General features: G+C 49.9%; 1 protein-coding gene and 1 long non-coding RNA gene across 6 annotated transcripts; one reads left to right on the top strand and one right to left on the bottom strand.

Moving 5' to 3' along the window:
* Positions 1-431: 431 nt before the first annotated feature.
* On the bottom strand, positions 432-10,119 carry Tgif1 (TGFB induced factor homeobox 1). Of its 4 annotated transcripts, none has more exons than XM_005082559.3 (3): positions 9,991-10,119; positions 2,382-2,608; positions 432-1,481 (listed from the first exon to the last, which is right to left on the bottom strand). In XM_005082559.3, exons 1-3 carry the CDS (start codon positions 10,046-10,048, stop codon positions 906-908), a joined length of 861 nt encoding a protein of 286 aa, XP_005082616.1. In that variant the 5' UTR covers positions 10,049-10,119; the 3' UTR covers positions 432-905. The 4 variants fall into 4 exon arrangements, with proteins under 4 accessions (XP_005082616.1, XP_040608773.1, XP_005082617.1 ...); XM_040752839.1 differs by lacking the exon at positions 9,991-10,119 and adding an exon at positions 9,338-9,445; XM_005082560.4 differs by lacking the exon at positions 9,991-10,119 and adding an exon at positions 7,321-7,680.
* LOC106022176 lies at positions 9,472-15,301 on the top strand. Of its 2 annotated transcripts, XR_001197206.3 has the most exons (4): positions 9,662-9,801; positions 10,577-10,776; positions 12,624-13,813; positions 14,382-15,301. It is a non-coding gene; the product is annotated as an uncharacterized LOC106022176 (long non-coding RNA). The 2 variants fall into 2 exon arrangements; XR_001197207.3 differs by lacking the exon at positions 14,382-15,301 and having other exon boundaries at positions 9,472-9,801; positions 10,633-10,776; positions 12,624-13,367.
* Positions 15,302-16,965: the final 1,664 nt, after the last annotated feature.

Here is a 16,965-nt window from a genome sequence, read left to right as displayed (position 1 = left end):
CTCAGATGCAAAAATCTGTACCATCTGTAACCACAACAAACATTAGAAAGACATGAAAGTTGCTAGTACTGTTCACTTGTGAAAAATTAAGCTATGACCAGTTGCTCGAAGCTTTTTGTTTCACATGGTCCTGTCTGAAATATGAAGCAGCTTGTTATTGATTTAGCGATGAGCTAACTAAATGCTGATACCTCATTACAATTTAACATTCCTCCCTAAGGAAGATTGAAGGGACCAGCTGCCCCTCCAATCAAGAGTAAATATCACACATCCTGTTTATTCATACTGGTCTGTTGTCCACAGCTCTTTAAAAAGCAGTGACACACACCTCTAAGTCATACCCCTCCCTGCCCCCAACTTCCTGCACATGGGTGTACTATATTCCTGCCGGGCTCCTAGTGCTTCCTTCAAGAAAATACTCTTCATTGCAATAACTTTTAAAGAAAATACTTTATTACATCATGAAAAAAGATATCCAACAACTAGATTCATACTTGTTTGAATCTAAAAAAAACTGAAAGATTATTCATTAGACTGTATGTGGGCATCCTGTTCCACATGGAGATAGAAAGACGCTACGGCTTCTAAGTATTGCACAGTCTGAAAAAAAAAACATAAAAGGTGGGGGGATGTGGGAGAAGATCACATGATATTGGGAACCATCTCACATTATGAAAAATCTACCAAGAAACATTTAAAAAAGAGAACCCTTTGTTTCTACAGTAGCTTTAGTTTGTAGTTCTTGGAATGACTGTATTCCATTGAAGACATCTTAGTAACAGGAAGCTTCAATTGAGCAATCCCATGTGCAAATATTAATAGAAAAAATATAAAATAATGCATCTCTTGCCATCACCCTGCCAATCAGGACCATATTTTGGAGAACTGTTTTGTCTGGAAAAGGGTTAAGCTGTGAGTTTCGCCTGAAGCTCCATCTCCGCTGCCCGTTTGAGTGCAACATCCACCAGAAGCTGGAATCCGCTAAAATCCTGATTGAGGTCCGGCGGAGTCGGGGGAGGAGTGTTAAAAAGACCACTCTGAGGGTTTGGACTCGGTCCAGATTTGCAAGCATCCTCTGGGTACATGAGAGAGGTATCTGTAAAGTTGCCAGCTGTTACCTGCTGTACATCTGCGCTCTGTCCCACACCAACTGGCTGGCAGAGAGAGAAGGGCCCGTCTTTCAGAGCAGTCACAGTGGTATGGCAGATCACCGACGGACGAGCCAAAATGGATCCCGGGGCGGAAGGCTTGGGAGACGCCGGCCTCCCGAGGGTTGGGTCGGGTCCAGCTGTGCAGGAATGAAACGGGCTCTCTTCTAGAGCCGGCATGAAGTTTTTGATACCCATCGCAGTTTCCACAGAGCTAGCTTCGGAAATCTTGGCCCCACGGCGGGAAATCGTGAACTGGTTTGGATCTTTGCCATCCTTCCTCAGCATGTCAGGGAGGAGCCTGCGGCGGGCGTTGATGAACCAGTTACAGACCTGAAATCACAGAGATAGGCTGCAACACTTTCTCCACACACTTGACAAACTGGTTCTGAAAACATCCAATGCAGGGTGCCTAACTGACCTCTCTCTCTGAAGTAAAGGAGGTGGAACAGGGCTTATCTGGACTGAGGAGGTAGTAACATTTGCCTAGCATTCGAGGGGCCCAACAACAGCAAAGATAATAAAACATGGAAGGGGGGAGAGAGGAGAGAGAGAGACATAAGCCAAGTCAGCCTGTCTGCCATGAGCACAAATTGGCTTTGAATGTGTTCTCATCCACAACCCTTTCACAAACAAGGAAAAGGTGTAAGATCTCAAACTTGACGGTAACTTTAAGGAAGGCTCACCTTCAAGCCTGTTTCAACCTACTACCTACTGCCCTAGCATCTGAGTTAATCAACTACAGGAAGGCTTTTCCTGTATAAAAGAGGCCACACCCCTCAGTAACTGATTTCCCTCCGTTCAAATGACTGTGTCAACAGACATAACACGAATTACCTCACTGAGGTCTGTCCTTGTTTAAATATCAAACCAGTTTCCTGGGCAATAGAGTAAGGTTTAACCTCCTTCTCAATACACACCACACAGGCTCTTTCAGCCATTGAAGGAAGTGTTTCCTGATAGATGAGTGTCAAGTGTTTCTGTCCTCTGTAAACAGCCAATTATTAGCTTCTCACACTATACAGTCTAAGAGGGAAAGATCCTGCTTCTCTCTCTCTCTCTGGATGGGGGAGGGGAAGACTAGGGAAGAGCTTAATAACATGACACACGGGAATGCTATAAAATATCTAATAGTAAGGAATAAAGAAGGATATGCTTAGGTTGGGGGCACAGCTGGACAGTGGAAGCCCAGCCCCGCAGCCGCAGGGGTGAGAGGTGAAGCTTTCCCCGTACCTGCAGTGTGGACAGGTGTGTCTGCTGGGACAGCAGTGCCTTCTCTTGCTCTGAGGGATACGCGTTGTATCTGTGCTCGTACAGCCAGTCCCGCAGAATCTGGACAGACTCCTTGGGCAGATTGCCTCTCCTCCGTCTCTTGCCAGAGGCTGCCGAAGAGGAAAGGTCCAGGGGAACATCCATGCTGTCTTCATCCTCGGTGTCGCTGCCGGATGCTGCGACGATGCCTGGGAAGGGACAAGGCCCACAGTCACTCACTCTTATCAGCAGGGTGACCATCTCAAAGCTTGTTTGCTTAGACTAATGCCACGTCCTTGTGGTTTTTCAACTATTGAGTGTGAAGCTTTCGGCCTGGACCGGGGTCTCCATAGAACGGCACAGACATTCAACCAATTAATTGCCAGAGTCCTTCTTGCTGTGGCCAACTAAGATGTAACTTTTTTTTTTAAACATGAAGCTTAGACAAGACAAACTGCACTTGAAGGGAGTAAGTCATCACAAGAAGTGTGCTGAACAGTGTGGGACTGTGCCTCAAATTTTGTATTTATGGTCATTGCTAACTAGAGACAATACTCCAGCGAATATGTACATTTTAAATGTTTTTCTCCTTTCATGAAAGGTTTACTACCTAGAATGCTATCCTACCCATCAATCTTTAATTCTTACATAACAAAGAAAATTGAATATGCAACCCGAAAAGGAAGCCACTTTGGTGGTAAATACTTTAATCCTATCAGAAATGTTAAGAATTCCCAAGCCCTACAGAGTATTTAAATCAAAGTTCAATGAAAATTTTCAGGACAGTTTGACTTTTACATTTTAACATCATTTTGAACCTTAAAATGTTTTATCTAACAAATGCTATTAACACCTTTCAAATCTAAAAGTCAGGCAATATTATCTTTATAACCTATGAAGTTTGTGTTTGTTTGAAGGTGAAGTTTTCAAAGATATATTTTTTTAAGCTATGAGTAGTTTTAGTCAATCTTAATTGAGTCTGTGTGCTGTTCTAGGAAATAAAAACAATACTCTTCACAGTGACACAGCATCGGCTCCATGAATTTTAAAGGAATTTACAACCAGGAGCAGACTGACTTTGTTGACACATTTTTAGCTTTGGACTGCAGGGGGCAGAAGGTGCTGGAAGACGTTCCTACAGGAAAAGCCCACATCCAAAGACAAAGTAAAGCAAGTTCTAACAAAAGAGGGAGATGATTTTGCAAATTCACTGTAGCTTAAGGCTTAACAATAAACTGCCATAATAAACCACAGGAACCAGCCATGTTTAACTGCCACGCAGTTGATGTGCTCCCCCTGAAGATACAATTAATGTTTCGAGAAAGAAAAAAAAAGTCTAAAGAAAGGGCGATTTTAAAACCGAAAGTATTTTCACTGTACAGAATCGGAGAAATTTTAAAAGTCCCATATTGAAATTTGGGTGAAAAACCATTTTTAAAAAAACCCACCTTCCATTATAAACGAGTTCCTGTTTCACATTTGCTTTGATAACCAAGGAAATCTCACTTTTAAACACATCAGGTTAATTGAATAAAGCAATTTGCTTCAACTCCCCCAACTTCAGAAAAGTCAAGACACTCTATTCCCTACCCCCTCTTTTTAAATCTAGGAGGGGAAAAGTGTCAAAGTTTGCTCAATGAACAGTCAATTCCCGACTGTAAATTGGCAATAACAAAGTGCCTGAAACAAAAAAACCCCAAAGCCTGCCCTTTGATCTGATCACTGAAGTTTGACAAGAAGCATGCTCTTTCAGAATAGGTTAGGGACACAAAGCAGGTTTCAGTTAACCAAACGGCCGCCTCTGTTCATTTGACAAAGAAAAAAAAAAAAAAAAGGAAGGGGAGAGAGAAAAGAAAGAAAGGAAGGAAGGACGGAAGGAAGGAAGAAAGGAAGGAAGGAAAGAAAGAGGGACAGACAGACTAGACAGGCCTTCTTTACAAGTATTTCCAAAGCATGCACAAAGGCTGAAGGAACAGGAAGTGAAGACTAGGTGCCTTGGGCGCGCCAGCTGATGTGTTCAGCCCTGCTAGACCACGTTTGCTACTGTCAGGGCTGTTTTCATTAAAACTCCCTCCCGATTGTGGCTCGACTTGGAAAAACAAAGGCTTTTTTCCTTGTTACTCATTTCCTACTGTAACAGAGCTTTTGAAAAGCTTCCCGGCCAGGACTTGTTTCCAATAGTCTCGCTTTGCTTACTCGTTGGGAAAAAAAAAATCGGCTATGGAGGGAGCGAGGTGGGTGTGGGACAAAATCCCAAGTCTCTTACTCTACCCACATACAAGGAGGGTTCAGAAGGCCACAAGGCGGCCTGTGGGTCCCAGGGCTCTAGGAAGCAGATCTTGCTTCTTCACTTTCTCTTTTCTGAAGTTCTGAAACATTGGGGTTGGGGGGTGGGAGAGCTTGGATTTTAAAAGATCTAATGCAGACTGGAAAAATAATCTGGGGGGGGGGAAATCAAAGGAAAGACTTAAGAAGAAACAAACTTAACAAGTCTCCCTTCTTCGGACAAGTACTACTTGGATAGAACTTCACACCCAAGTCACTAAATCCATGGCGCTGCTCAGCCCAGCCCTAAACTGATTCAACAGGCTTGGAGAGACCCCGGGGTTTCCTAGTCCAGCCTTCTTCCAGCCTGTGCCAGGGCCATTTTTGGAGCTCTTTCGGGGCCATCTCGGCTTTCTACGAAGGCACTTTATCATCAGACCAGTCTTTGTTCTAAGTAAAGTAGAAAGGGTGTTCAGATGTTCCTAAAACAGACAATAGGCGGGGCAGGTTTAAGCAGTCCTGGCCCAAGGACAGGGAAGCTTGCCCTCCCCTCCCAGGTAGTCTCAAGCAGGGATGGGGGTGCGGGGAGGCAGGGCTGGAGGCTCACAGGAGAGGGAGGAGCCCGAGGAGAGAAAGCAAGCAGCTTTTGTTCTTTGGAGTTCTTTAGCCCCTACTGAAGCCTGCTGGCTAACTGTCCCCGAGTTAGCAACCCAGCTGGATCACGGTCCCTAAGGAACTCGCAATGGGGCGGTGCAGCTCACTCACTGCCCCACAGGTCTGCCCCCATCCGGACCATGTGCTGGGGAAGCCTAAAAAGGGAAAGGAGCCTGGGCCACCTCTGCAGTCTCTGCTCTCTCCCCACCAGCAGCCCTGAAGCGGCCGCAGCAGCAGCAAAGTTTCCCCTCCAACACATCACGGTTCATTGTTTCCACCAACTTGGGACTGACGCGTCGTGGGCTGGGGACCTCTGATGTTTTCCCCCAGACCTTGCATCTGGGGAAGGGGACACCCAAGTGGGAGAGGTGGTAACTGAGGAAGAGACTACTTAGCAGTCAGTTCCCCCTCCCCACCCACGGAAACAAACCCAGTTTTGCCTTCCCGAGGAACCGCTCAAAACCAAAACACCCTCGTGTAGTATGTGCCTGCCCTTGGACCGGAATGCCTCCCCCCCCCTCCCCTGGTCTAGATCTGTCAGTCTTGTCAAAAGGGTGACACGGCTCTGCGGAGGTTTCCCCAACCCCACCCCAAGTCTTCGCCAGGACTCAGTTAAAACTTTTCCTCAGCTCTAGGCGCTCTGGCTCTCCCTGGTCCCAGGACGGAGAAGGGCAGGGAGGCCTACTTAACCAAGTACCGTGTGTCTTCATGAGTTAGCTCCCTATGTTTCAGAGTCTCTCACGGAACTACATCGGCACAACTCTACCGGGTGGAGAGCGAGGAGGAACCCCAGGGTGTGTGTGCCTGTGTGTGTGTGTGTGTGTGTGTGCGCGCGCGCGCCCCGCGGTGGCCACCGTAACCGTGTTCCGTTGGAACTGCAGTCGTTGGAACTGCAGCCGCGGTCTGGGTCTGAAAGAATGTGGAGTAACAAACTCGAGGAAGCTCTCGGGCATGCGCAGCAGCGTTCCCCAACCCTCCCCCACGCCAGCTTCCCCAAGCCATTAACTTCTGTTTTGAACCACTCCACATAAATCACAACAGAAAAGCCAACTCTAGTCCACGACTGAACGAAGGAACGAACACTCGAGGGACCTCCCAGCCAGGGACTCCAAAGTTAGCTTCAAAAGGGACTTCACAGTCTTTTGACCGCTCGGAGTTTTTTTTTTCTCCCCTCCCCTGTGTATTTTGTTTTTAAACCAGACTGACTGACGGCAAGTTTTAGTTGTAAAGCCCGGTGGAAACAATGACAGGCTCGCTCTATGCACTCACAAAACCAAGCCTACTTGTCACACACTTGGGACACGTTTTGCCTGCATGGGGACAAGTTCTCCTAAATTCATGGTGAGAAAACTTTTAGAAACTCGTAGTTTTAAAAAGTCCAAGTCCAGCTTTCTAAAGCTATGCTCTCCCTCAGACGATGTGTGGGCCCGGAATCCCATTCCTTTGACAGTGAAACACACACACACACACCACATCCATAAAAACAGTACCAGGGTCTGATGAGGAGCGAGAGCACCCGGAACCGAACTTTTAAACAAAAGGTAAGGCAGCTGGATTGCGCCAACGACCCCACACACACACGCGGGGAAAAGAGAGGTGTGAGGGTACCCTTAAACACCCACCCCATGGCCCTGTCCCACAAACAGCACGAGAAACCACGCGGCGGCTGGGCTGAGCATGGAGTGTCAGCGAAGACAATGAAACTTGGAGGCGCACAAACAAGGCGCTGAGCGCGTTTCTTGACAACGCGCCAGCAGCGTGGTGAGGCTGTCTCCCCACAACAGCCCCTCGTGTTGTGTCTAGGAGGAAAAAAAGCACAGCAACTGCCATTGGAGACACAGCCTCAACAAAGAGAACGGCCACCTCTCTCCGGTCCGGGTGCCCCTGGGCGGAAAAGTCCACCGAAGTCAGTGTCTCCCCACCCCGACCCAGCGCGGACGGACCGCACATGTCCCGCACTGGTGCCCTGGGTGCGCACAGCCCGCCGGTGCAGCAGCCTTACCCTTTTTGATTTTCATCCTGGAACTCCCGTCCCAGCGAGAGGTGAAGCTGGGGTTTCTGGGGACCAGCAGTCCGAGTGGCGGGGCGGGGGCGATGATCCTCCTTTACTGGTGCTCCGGGAACTTACGGGAGAGTATTCCAGCCACTATGGCTAAACAAGGTGCTTTGGGTCCCAGGCGCTGGCTCCTGGGTTTGGAATTCAAGTGACACTTGGGCTTCCTCCAGCCAGGATCTTCTGGCAGCCAGCCGGGGGCTCTCCCTGGCCCAACTCACTCCCCTCCCTACTCAACTCCTTTGTTTCCCGCTCCACTCCGCGCACCTCGGCGCTGTCAGAGTGAGAGAGCAGAGGGAAGGTACAGGAGGTCCTGCCTCCGCCCCCAGCAGCCCGCCCCGTCCCCCGCCCGCCCAGCCGCTCCTCTGCCCCTCCCCCCGGCACCTTCCAGCTTAACAGCCCTGGTCCGGGGAACCGTGGTCACCGGTCCCTCCGGGGTGGCGGAGCCCAGAAACACGGTCATGCCTGCCTGCCCGTAGGGCTAGTATGGTCCACATGCCTCAGCCCTCGGCGGCCACACCAGTTTCTCCTTAGGGGCCTTTCGTCCCGGGCGAGGAGTGCTTTTAGTTTGCAACAGATGGGGAGAGCTCTGGTTAAGGACACCTCCTCTCCCCCACCCAGCCCCGTCCACCTCAGAGAAGACAAGACAACCCCCCACCCTTGTTTTTGACAGCTGCCCCAAACTCCAGCCACAAGAGGCAGCGGTTTCTGACTCAAGGGGTGGGGCGCCAGAGGAAAAGTATTCCAGACAAGAACCAACTTCTTCCAGAAGGCGCAGCTGCCATTGACACGCGGGCGCGGCGCACCCTTCTCCTCGTGGACTCTTGACAGTGGGAGAGGTGTGTGTGTGTGTGTGTGTGTGTGTGTGTGTGTACGGCGGGGGGGAGGGGCTGGATGAGACACAGACACAGGCACCCTAGGCGAATGTCTGTTCCCCCGGGCTCCGAGTTCCGGATTGGATTGAAGGGCAGTTTCGAAATCTAACACGTTGCGGATAGACACTTGTCATGCTCACATGTTCTTTAAACAACTCAGCTTGGGAATGACCGGGGCGCGTGTGCGCCCCGCTGCGCCCCTCCCCACCCCCGCAGCTACGCCTTTCTAGAAGAGGGGTGACCACGCCGGGGCTGCTCATCCGTTTCGGTAAACAGCGTCTACTTTGTGGGCTGCGGTGCCCACCAGAGGACAACCCCCCTCCACCCTTCAGTATTTCAAACAGAAACTGGCCATTAAATACACACTCGTTCCTATTGGTTTATTTTGCTTGAGAGGGGAGCGCCAATACGAGTTCCACGATGAATTACAACCTCCCCCCCCCAAAATACAACCCAGATGCAGTTTTGACTGACTTCGAGACGCGAATGCCCTCACTTCTAGGTTTAGTTTCCACCTATGCCGGATTGTTAAAAAAAAAAAAAAAAAGGCAAAGCAAGCCAACTGTCACATGTCACAGAAGACTTTCCCCATTACCTAAAAAAAAAAAAAGAAAAAGAAAAACCCCAAACGTAAATAAGCCGAGCGGCGACGTCAGCGCCGGTGTCTGTCTCCAGTTTCGGCTCTGTGGCTGTTCTGGTTTTGTGACCTCGGTGGAGATCGGGCAGGAGGAGACGTCCCGGTGAAAACAAGGTTAAAGCCCAAGTCACACTAAGGCGGCCACGGGATGACCCGCTAGACTTTGGAGTCTGTTTACGATTGCGTTGGAAACTAAAGCAAGCCTTCGCCGCGCCCCCTTCCTAAAGACAACCCCTCTGGGGAGCGCGTTAAAACCCAGAGTTAAAGAAGCTCGGGTGGTTTTTACAAAACGCACCAACTGCGGAGGCGGGGGGGTCGCGTCACCGTGAGGCAGGAACCCTAAAAAAGCCACCCCCACCCCCAAGCCGCGCGCGCCCTGGCGGCTGGCAGAGCGCACACGCGGAAATCAGCGCAGGAGGCGGTTGGAGGACGGTGTCCAGGGAGAGAAACCCACCGGCTTGGCAGAGCCCTCTCTGCAAACTGCCCCCGGGGCGCAGCGCTTTCCGGGACCCGGCCGGAGATGACTCAGCGGCGGCGGCGGCGGCGGCTGCTGCTGCGCCCGCCCGGGTGCGGGACTGATGTGGTGCGGGGAGGGGGCCGCGGGCCGGCCGCTCGTTGGAGGGCCGCCTCTCTGGGGCTTTTGAAGGGTTGTTTGGGGCTGGGATTGGTGGCTCACATCCACTGCGGGAGAGGAGGAGGAGGAGCTGGGCCGTGTGAGTGGCAGGACTCCTGTCCCGGCCGGGCGGTGACTGCCTTAGTGGCTTTTGTTTGCTAACTTGGACAGTGGCTTCGGGGCCGCTCCACGGAGCTCGCCCCGGGGTCGGCTAAACCCAGCCGCGGCGGCGGCAACGCGAGGCCGGAACGCTCCTTCCCGGCGGTTACCCTCGGCCCCGCGGTGGCCTCGTTATGCACACAAAGGTAGCTTTGCTTTTTTTTTTTTTTTTTTTTTTTTTCCTCTCTCTCTGCGGGCGGGCAACAGAAATGGAAACCCGGCTTACAGTTTGAAAACAAAACTTGACATGGGTCAAGCGGGGATTGGGGGGGGGCAGAGGGTAGCAGAAGCCTCTTTCAAGCCGGGAGGGGAGGAAAATGCAGAATACCACTCACCGTGACGCGAAGGCCAGCTGGACCCCGCCAAGGCACACCGTCTGCTGGTGTAAATCATCTCGAGGCCGTTAGGACGCGGGAACGCGCGGGCCGGATTCTGAGATCAGCTGGAGCCCCTCCCCCGCCGCCCTCCCCACCCCCCTCCGCCCCCCGGAGGCCTGAGCGCAGCTCGTTAGGAGCTTCGCATTCCTGCGGGACTCTGCACCCGCCCTGCACAGCTCCGGAAAGGGGAAACGACCCCCACACCCCCACCCCGGCCCCCCAGTGCGAGCCCCTGACACCCGCAGTAGTTTTGTTCTCCGCACGGCAGAAAGACAAACTTCAGCTTCACTTCGGGCGGCTGGCGTCGCTGTCAACTGTCTCTGAGCGTCACTGATGCAATTGACTGGGGGTGGGGGGTGGGGGTGGGGTTAGTTGTCGCTGCCACGTGTTATATTTGCGGGATTCTTTAAAAAAAAAAAAAGCCTCTTCATGAAACTTCTGAAGTACAACCGAGCGGTGGCCCTGTGCTCTCCCAACCTAGCGATAAACGTGTCCCACCACTATTGTTTATTATTATTGTTCCTTTTCCTGGCGATACGCGCAGCCCCGTTTGGTGCCTTCAGCCAAGCCAAGCCAAGTTGATTTTTCGCGGTTCTGCAGACCCTGAGCAGGCAGAGATTTCAAACTTGGCAGAGCGGAGAGAGGCGAGGCCCCCGCAGCAATAAGTGGTAATTGCCGTTATTGGTACCAGGCCTGTCGAACGACGGAGGGAAGGGTGTTTGTTTCATCCGGACAATTGCTTAGGTATGGTCTGATTCCCCTCAGGTGCTGGGCCGGGGGGGGGGGGGCGGGGGGCGGGGAGGGGAAGTTTGGGGGTGGGGAGGCTGACTCTGGTAGTCCACGGGATCTCTTTAGCTCGCAGCCCAGCATGGGCAGGTATTTATAAAACATGCAGGCTGCTGGACTCCAAAACCCTTGCACAGGGGACCTGTAATCATCTCGTCACATCTCAGGTCTGAGGACCTCCAGCTGCTGAAGGGGAAGCTGGCTATTGTCTTTTTTTTTCAAGGGCCAGTCAGCCATGTTGAGTTTATCCACATTAGCAACATAAGGATAATTCCTCAGGTATGAATAGACAGGTAGCTGGCCGGGCTGCTTCTGAGCTCTTTGTACCAGCCAGCGCCATCCCCAACAGCCGCGCTTTTCCCACGGTAAGAAGTCACTTGTATTTACCTGGGTGATGTGGACTGAAGCTCCCCCGGAAAGGCCACACACACAGTGTTGTGTTTCCGAAGACCTGGTTGCCGGATTTATGAACGTCCTGATTGGGGAAGAGTTGGAACGATACATACAGACCCCAGACCCCATAGCCGGATTATCCTGATCTATCTCGTCCGGCCAATTGCCAGTTATCACCTGCTCTGTATCTGACCCACCCTACTTCTGACTATCAGTTAAAGTCTCTAGACCCACCCCTTCCACCAGCCCTACAGATGCCGTCAGAGCCGAGGCTTCCCCTGATCTGCTCTTCCTCGCCTACCTCCCTCCAGCCCCACCAATGAATTTTGGTGCATTCGTTTATAGCTTAGTTTGTGACTAAAGAGTTCACGTGATAACTGACTTCCATGGGTACGTGTCTCTGGGGTCTACCCAAATTCAGGATCCCCAGTGCCACCGTCAGTTTTCACGTTTGGCTCAGAATAAATGATCCGATTTTGGGTGAGATCGATGGTTTTCCTCTAACCACCATCTGCAGAATCTCGGAGACAGAACAAAACAAGTAACCCACTGAGCCCAGTCTTTATAACACTTTACTTTCAACACGGTGGGGGGGCAGGGGAGGCGCGAGACAGGGTTTCTCTGTGTAGCCCTGGCTGTCCTGGAACTCCCTCTGTAGACCAGGATGGCCTCGAACTCACAGAGATCCACCTGCCTCTGCCTCCCAATGTTGGGATTAAAGGCCACGGTTTGGCTACTTTCAACATCTTGTACCTTTGTGTTTCACAGTTTCTAAAACATTTAAATACTCTCATTTAATATCCAGATTATCGTATAGATTATATGTTTTTTTAAAGCCGAGATAACTTGAACAGCACATCCAAAATGTGACCTAGCTAAAAGACATAAAACAAGGTATTGGGCAATAGAGGTCTTGGGTCTCCGAGGAAATCCTGACATTCTGGAAGGTCTGACTTTGACCTAAGATCAGAGTCACGTAAGATCTCAATGCCGGAAGTCACTAGATTTTTCACCCCACCCCCCTCTCCGTCTTTTTGCTGTTCACGCTAGCTTGTGTATATATGTGGGGGTAGTGTGTATATATATGTATATGTAGTGTGCACATGCTTCACAGTGGGAAGCCAGAGCCGGTGTCTGCCTCTGCCTCTTTCAGCCTAAGTCCCTTGAGACTGGGCGGGGGCAGGGGCGGGGGCTCCCCTTCCTGAACCTGAAGTTGGAGGACTCTGCAGTACTCAGGCTCTCTGGATCAACCCATCAACTCTGGGGTTAGAGGCACCCACAACCATACCTTGCTTTTTACATAGGTAGTCGAGGGGAATCTAACCAAGTCTTTATGCTGACACAGCAATTATTTCCAGCCATTGAGCCAGCTCCCTGGTCCCCCTCTTCCTTTTATTCTTTTAATGTTCTAGGGATGGGACTCCAGCCTCACACATACCGAGGGAGGGAGCACTCCACCACTGCTTCAGCAGCTCGGCTGTCCCTGCCTCTGTGCTGGCTTCCTTTGAAGGCAACTGAGTCCCCAAAACCTGGGAACAGCAGCAGCAGACGATACCTGAGAGGAGGCAGGTCAGCGATTCTCAACCTTCCTGAAGCTTTGACCCTTTAACACAATTTTTCAGGTTATGGGAAAAAATTATTTTTGTCGTTCCTTCATTACTGTAATTTTGCTACTGTCGTGAATCACAAGGTAAATATCTGGTATGCAGGATATCTGATAAGTGACCCCTGTGAAAGGGTGGCTTGACCCCCAAAGGAATCCTGACCCACGGGTTGAGAATTGCTGAGCCAGGAATTGCTCAGGACTTCCTGCCCATCACAGCGAGAGAAAGAGCTGAGGGCCAGCGGCACAGAGCACATGCTACCCCAGGCAGGCCTCCTCGGGAGCATGAGTTCCAGGTGAGCCTGGTCTACACCTGAGGAGCTCTAAGACAGCCAGAGCTACATAACAGAGTCCCCGGTCTCAAACAAACACAGACAAAGCACAAAGACTGGCCCAGCTCCTAAGGATGAGGCAGAGAGATGGCTTGAGCTGAAATCGAGGCTAAGACTGGACAACACAGTGTGATTCTGTACAAAAATTAAACACACAAAGCTAGCACTGTATTTACTTTAATAAAAAATAAAATTCTTCTTTAAAAAATTTTTGAAATGTAGACCGGGCAGTGGTGGCCTTTAATCCCAGTACTTGAAAGGCAGAGGCAAGTGGATGTCTGTGAGTTCAAGGAAGGCCAGCCTGGTCTACATAATAAGTTTCAGGACAGCCCGGGCTATCCCCTGGAAAAAAATTTATTTTAAATGCATGGAAGTGTATTCTAATGGTGGTGTAAGGGGTGCAACTCCATGTTGTAGAAGGAGGCGCAAAGAACTGTGTGGTGTTGGAGTAAGGAAAGCCTTTCCAGTTAGAACCCAGAACCCAGAAATGACAAAGAGATATAAGTATGTATGTGTTTATATCACATGGGTGTAGGATATGGGAGGGGCCTGTGTGACAGTCAGGACACAGTTTGGTTCTCCCCTTCAGTTGACCAGTTTACCTGAGGCATAGACTTAGAGAAGATGTCGTGCAGCTGCAAGAAGGGACAATCAGGTGTTGAGTGAGGTAAGGGCTGGAGAAATGATCGGGTGGGTACGGGCTCTTGCTGCTCTCAAAGAGGACCTGGTTCAGCTCTTAGCATGTCTATCACAAGGCTCAGAGCCACCCAAGTCCAGCTCCATAGGATCTGATGCCCTCTTCTGCCTCCTCAGGCACTAGAGGACATGCATGTTCACACACACACATACACACACCTTTAAAGTTTGACAAATGAGCCTCCAGGTTAGAAGTTTACAAAAGTAATTAACAAAAAATAATCCAAAAAACACAGGGAAGGACATAATTTGCTGTTGCTGTGTGACAGAGTATAGGAAACCAGCCTGATTCCTCAATTAGCAATGGTAACACATTCTGAAGCAGGCTGTTAGGTGACTTCTTTATGCAGGCATCATGCAGTCCTTATCCAGAACAGATGTGATGTCCCTAGGTCACTTGGTCACTCTTGTTTTTTTGTTTGTTTGTTTGTTTGTTTAAAGACCAGATCTCCCTATGTACCCCTGGGTGGTCTAGAACTCACTACATAGGCCAGGCTGGTCTGGGACTCAGAGAAGTGTATCTGCCTCTGTCTTTCCAGGTGCTGGAATTGAAGGTGTGCACCACCACACCTGGCAAGGCCAGTCCATCTTAAGAAACCACCGTCATGTGTGTGCTACACCACATGGCCCAGGACTATCTGTGCACCCACAAACAAACATGCACACACTGTAAAGACAATACAACGTAATTTTTCATAAAATGTTTGATTTCCGACATATTTTGGGATGAGTCTCAAGAAAATATTAAGGGTGGCTACTACCTGGGGAGTACTGTCACGTCACGTCACTGCAATGACTGAGTAGTAACCGGTCGCATGGGTTACACATTGTGCACCGTCTCTTACTATTAGACTTGGGAGCCTGGTTCCTAATTATCATAGATGTGTACAATCTGCTGAGGGAAGATCTGAAATGAGACTCTGTGGCATTTAAGGCCTTCCAGGCAGGGTTCTCTATCCAAGAGCCAGGGGTGGTTAGCCATTAGCCGGTGTGCACCCCTAATGGCGCTGGAGACCAATTATTCATTGCCCCTTACCGAAAACAGGAACAAATGCCGTCACAGCCTGGAAGGAGGTGACCAGATGTGGGAAAAAAAATCAAACACTTTTTTTTTAAGATTTATTTATTATGTATACGGTGTTCTACCTGCATGTATGACTGCAGATCAGAAGAGGGCACGAGGTCTCATTGTAGATGGCTGTGAGCCACCATGTAGTTGCTGGGAATTGAACTCAGGACCTCTGGAAGAGCAGCCAGTGCTCTTAACCATTGAGACATCTCTCCAGCTCCAAGGTGAGGCCACACTTACCTTGACAATTGTTTTTTTTATAGGCTAAGCATTACGATGTGTGAAAATAGGGCGGGGTTATTTTAATCAAAAACGAATTTATAAATATGTGGGTAAAGTTAGTGCACTCCTATAAAGGAAGGAACTGAATTAAAGGAAGGCTTTCCAGTCCAGTGGTGTCTTTGTAAGTGGGAGTGATCTCAATTGTCTCCACAGGGTGTCCTGTAACAGTCAAGATGATTCCTTTATATTTCCTCCTGTTTGTTTTTTCCGAGACAGGGTTTCACTGTATAACAGCCCTGGCTGTCCTGACTGGTCTCCAACTCACAGAGATCCTCCTGCTTCTGCCTGTCAGTGCTGGGATCAAAGGTGTGCGACACCACCATCCGGTCCTCATCTTTTTTTTTCTCCCCCGAAACAGGGCTTCTCTGTGTAGCTTTGGAGCCTATCCGGGAACTAGCTCCTTAGCCCAGACTGGCCTCGAACTCACAGAGATCCTCTTGCCTCTGCCTCCCAAGTGCTGGAATTAAAGGCATTTGCCACCACCGCCCAGCCCGTTTTAGATTTTACATTTTGAAGGCCCTTTAACATATTTAAAGAGTACTAACATACACATATGTACCAGTTTTAAAGAGAAGAGAGCACTTTTTGTTATACAAATCTTCATGTATTCCACTGGCTGAAAGAGACCTAAACCTCTGACCCCCCCTGCCTCTACTCCCAAGCGCTAGGTCTGCAAACCTGCTTTACCTAGGCATCAAGTTCAGGATTCCGTGCCCGTGAAGCAAGCCCTGTACCAAGTAAACTACGTTATTTTTTAAATTATGTGCCTATGTGTATGTGTGGGGGGTGGGGTACACGCACAAGAGCATAGGTGTCCTTGGAGATGGTGGTCACGATCCTCCCAAGGTGCATGCTGGGAACTGAACTTGAGTCTCTGCAGGAGCAGGACCATCTTAACCTGTGAACCATCTCTGCAGCCCAAATTCCTTTTTTGTTTTTAATTTAAAAAGTTTTTTTTTGGGCGTGTGGGTGTCTTGCCTGCATGTGTGTCTGTGAATCACATGTGTGTCTGGTGCCCTCGGAGGCCGGGAGAGGACTTTGGATCCTCTGGAACCGGGCTGCACCTGGTTGCCAGTTGCCATGGAGGTGCCGTGACTTCTCCCCCCTCTGGGAGTGCAGTGCATGCTCCTAGCCAGCCAGCCCTCTTACTTTCAGGAAATCCTAAAGATAGATGAGTGATCCCAGATACAGTGACACTGTCATTCCCAGAGTGTTTTTGTTTGCTCTTTTAACTTTTTATTATATATATATTTTTTCCCTTTTCCTCTTTGCTCCCTATAGCTCGGGATGGTGTGGGAATTCACTATATAACACAGACAGACACTGGCCTTGAACTCATGACAGTCCTCCTGCCTGGGCCTACAGGGTGCAGGGGTTACTGGCGTTTAACACCACACCTGGTTCCCTACTGAGGTAGGAACGGAACATAGGGCTTTGTGCAAAGTGCGCTCTACCCACTGAGATACCCGACTGGCCCCAGAGCTGTTGACTCTTTTTTTTTTTTTTCTGAGCTGTTGACTCTTGAACTGACTTCCTTCACCTACATCCTCAAGGTTTCTTCTTACTTTTATTGTTTGCTGTAAACCCCAGACATCATATGACTCCTGGATCAGCCTTTATGATCAGTGTTCTAACTTGCCTGATCAGGAGCTCTGAACTCTGTAGCCAAAATGACTTAGAAACAGGGCTGGGTAGTCCCAGAATGATACGCTCCATTGTCTTTTTCTAAAGGTGTTTCTGCTTCTAGGGTCAAACATTTACTTCAGAGAGAA

This window comes from Mesocricetus auratus, unplaced genomic scaffold, assembly GCF_017639785.1.
Source record: "Mesocricetus auratus isolate SY011 unplaced genomic scaffold, BCM_Maur_2.0 Super-Scaffold_100010, whole genome shotgun sequence".
NCBI classification, from domain to species: Eukaryota; Metazoa; Chordata; class Mammalia; order Rodentia; family Cricetidae; genus Mesocricetus; species Mesocricetus auratus.
The sequence above is the reverse complement of the archived record's forward strand: the minus strand, read 5'-3'. Positions and strand labels throughout refer to the sequence as shown.

Excerpts from the sequence above, each read along its gene's own strand:
- Tgif1 (XM_005082559.3), bottom strand. The coding sequence starts at position 10,048 with ATGATTTACACCAGCAGACGGTGTGCCTTGGCGGGGTCCAGCTGGCCT. Across the intron at positions 2,609-9,990 it reads CAGCTGGCCTTCGCGTCACG|GCATCGTCGCAGCATCCGGC; the intron begins GTGAGTGGTATT and ends GTCCCTTCCCAG. Across the intron at positions 1,482-2,381 it reads CACACCTGTCCACACTGCAG|GTCTGTAACTGGTTCATCAA; the intron begins GTACGGGGAAAG and ends CTGTGATTTCAG.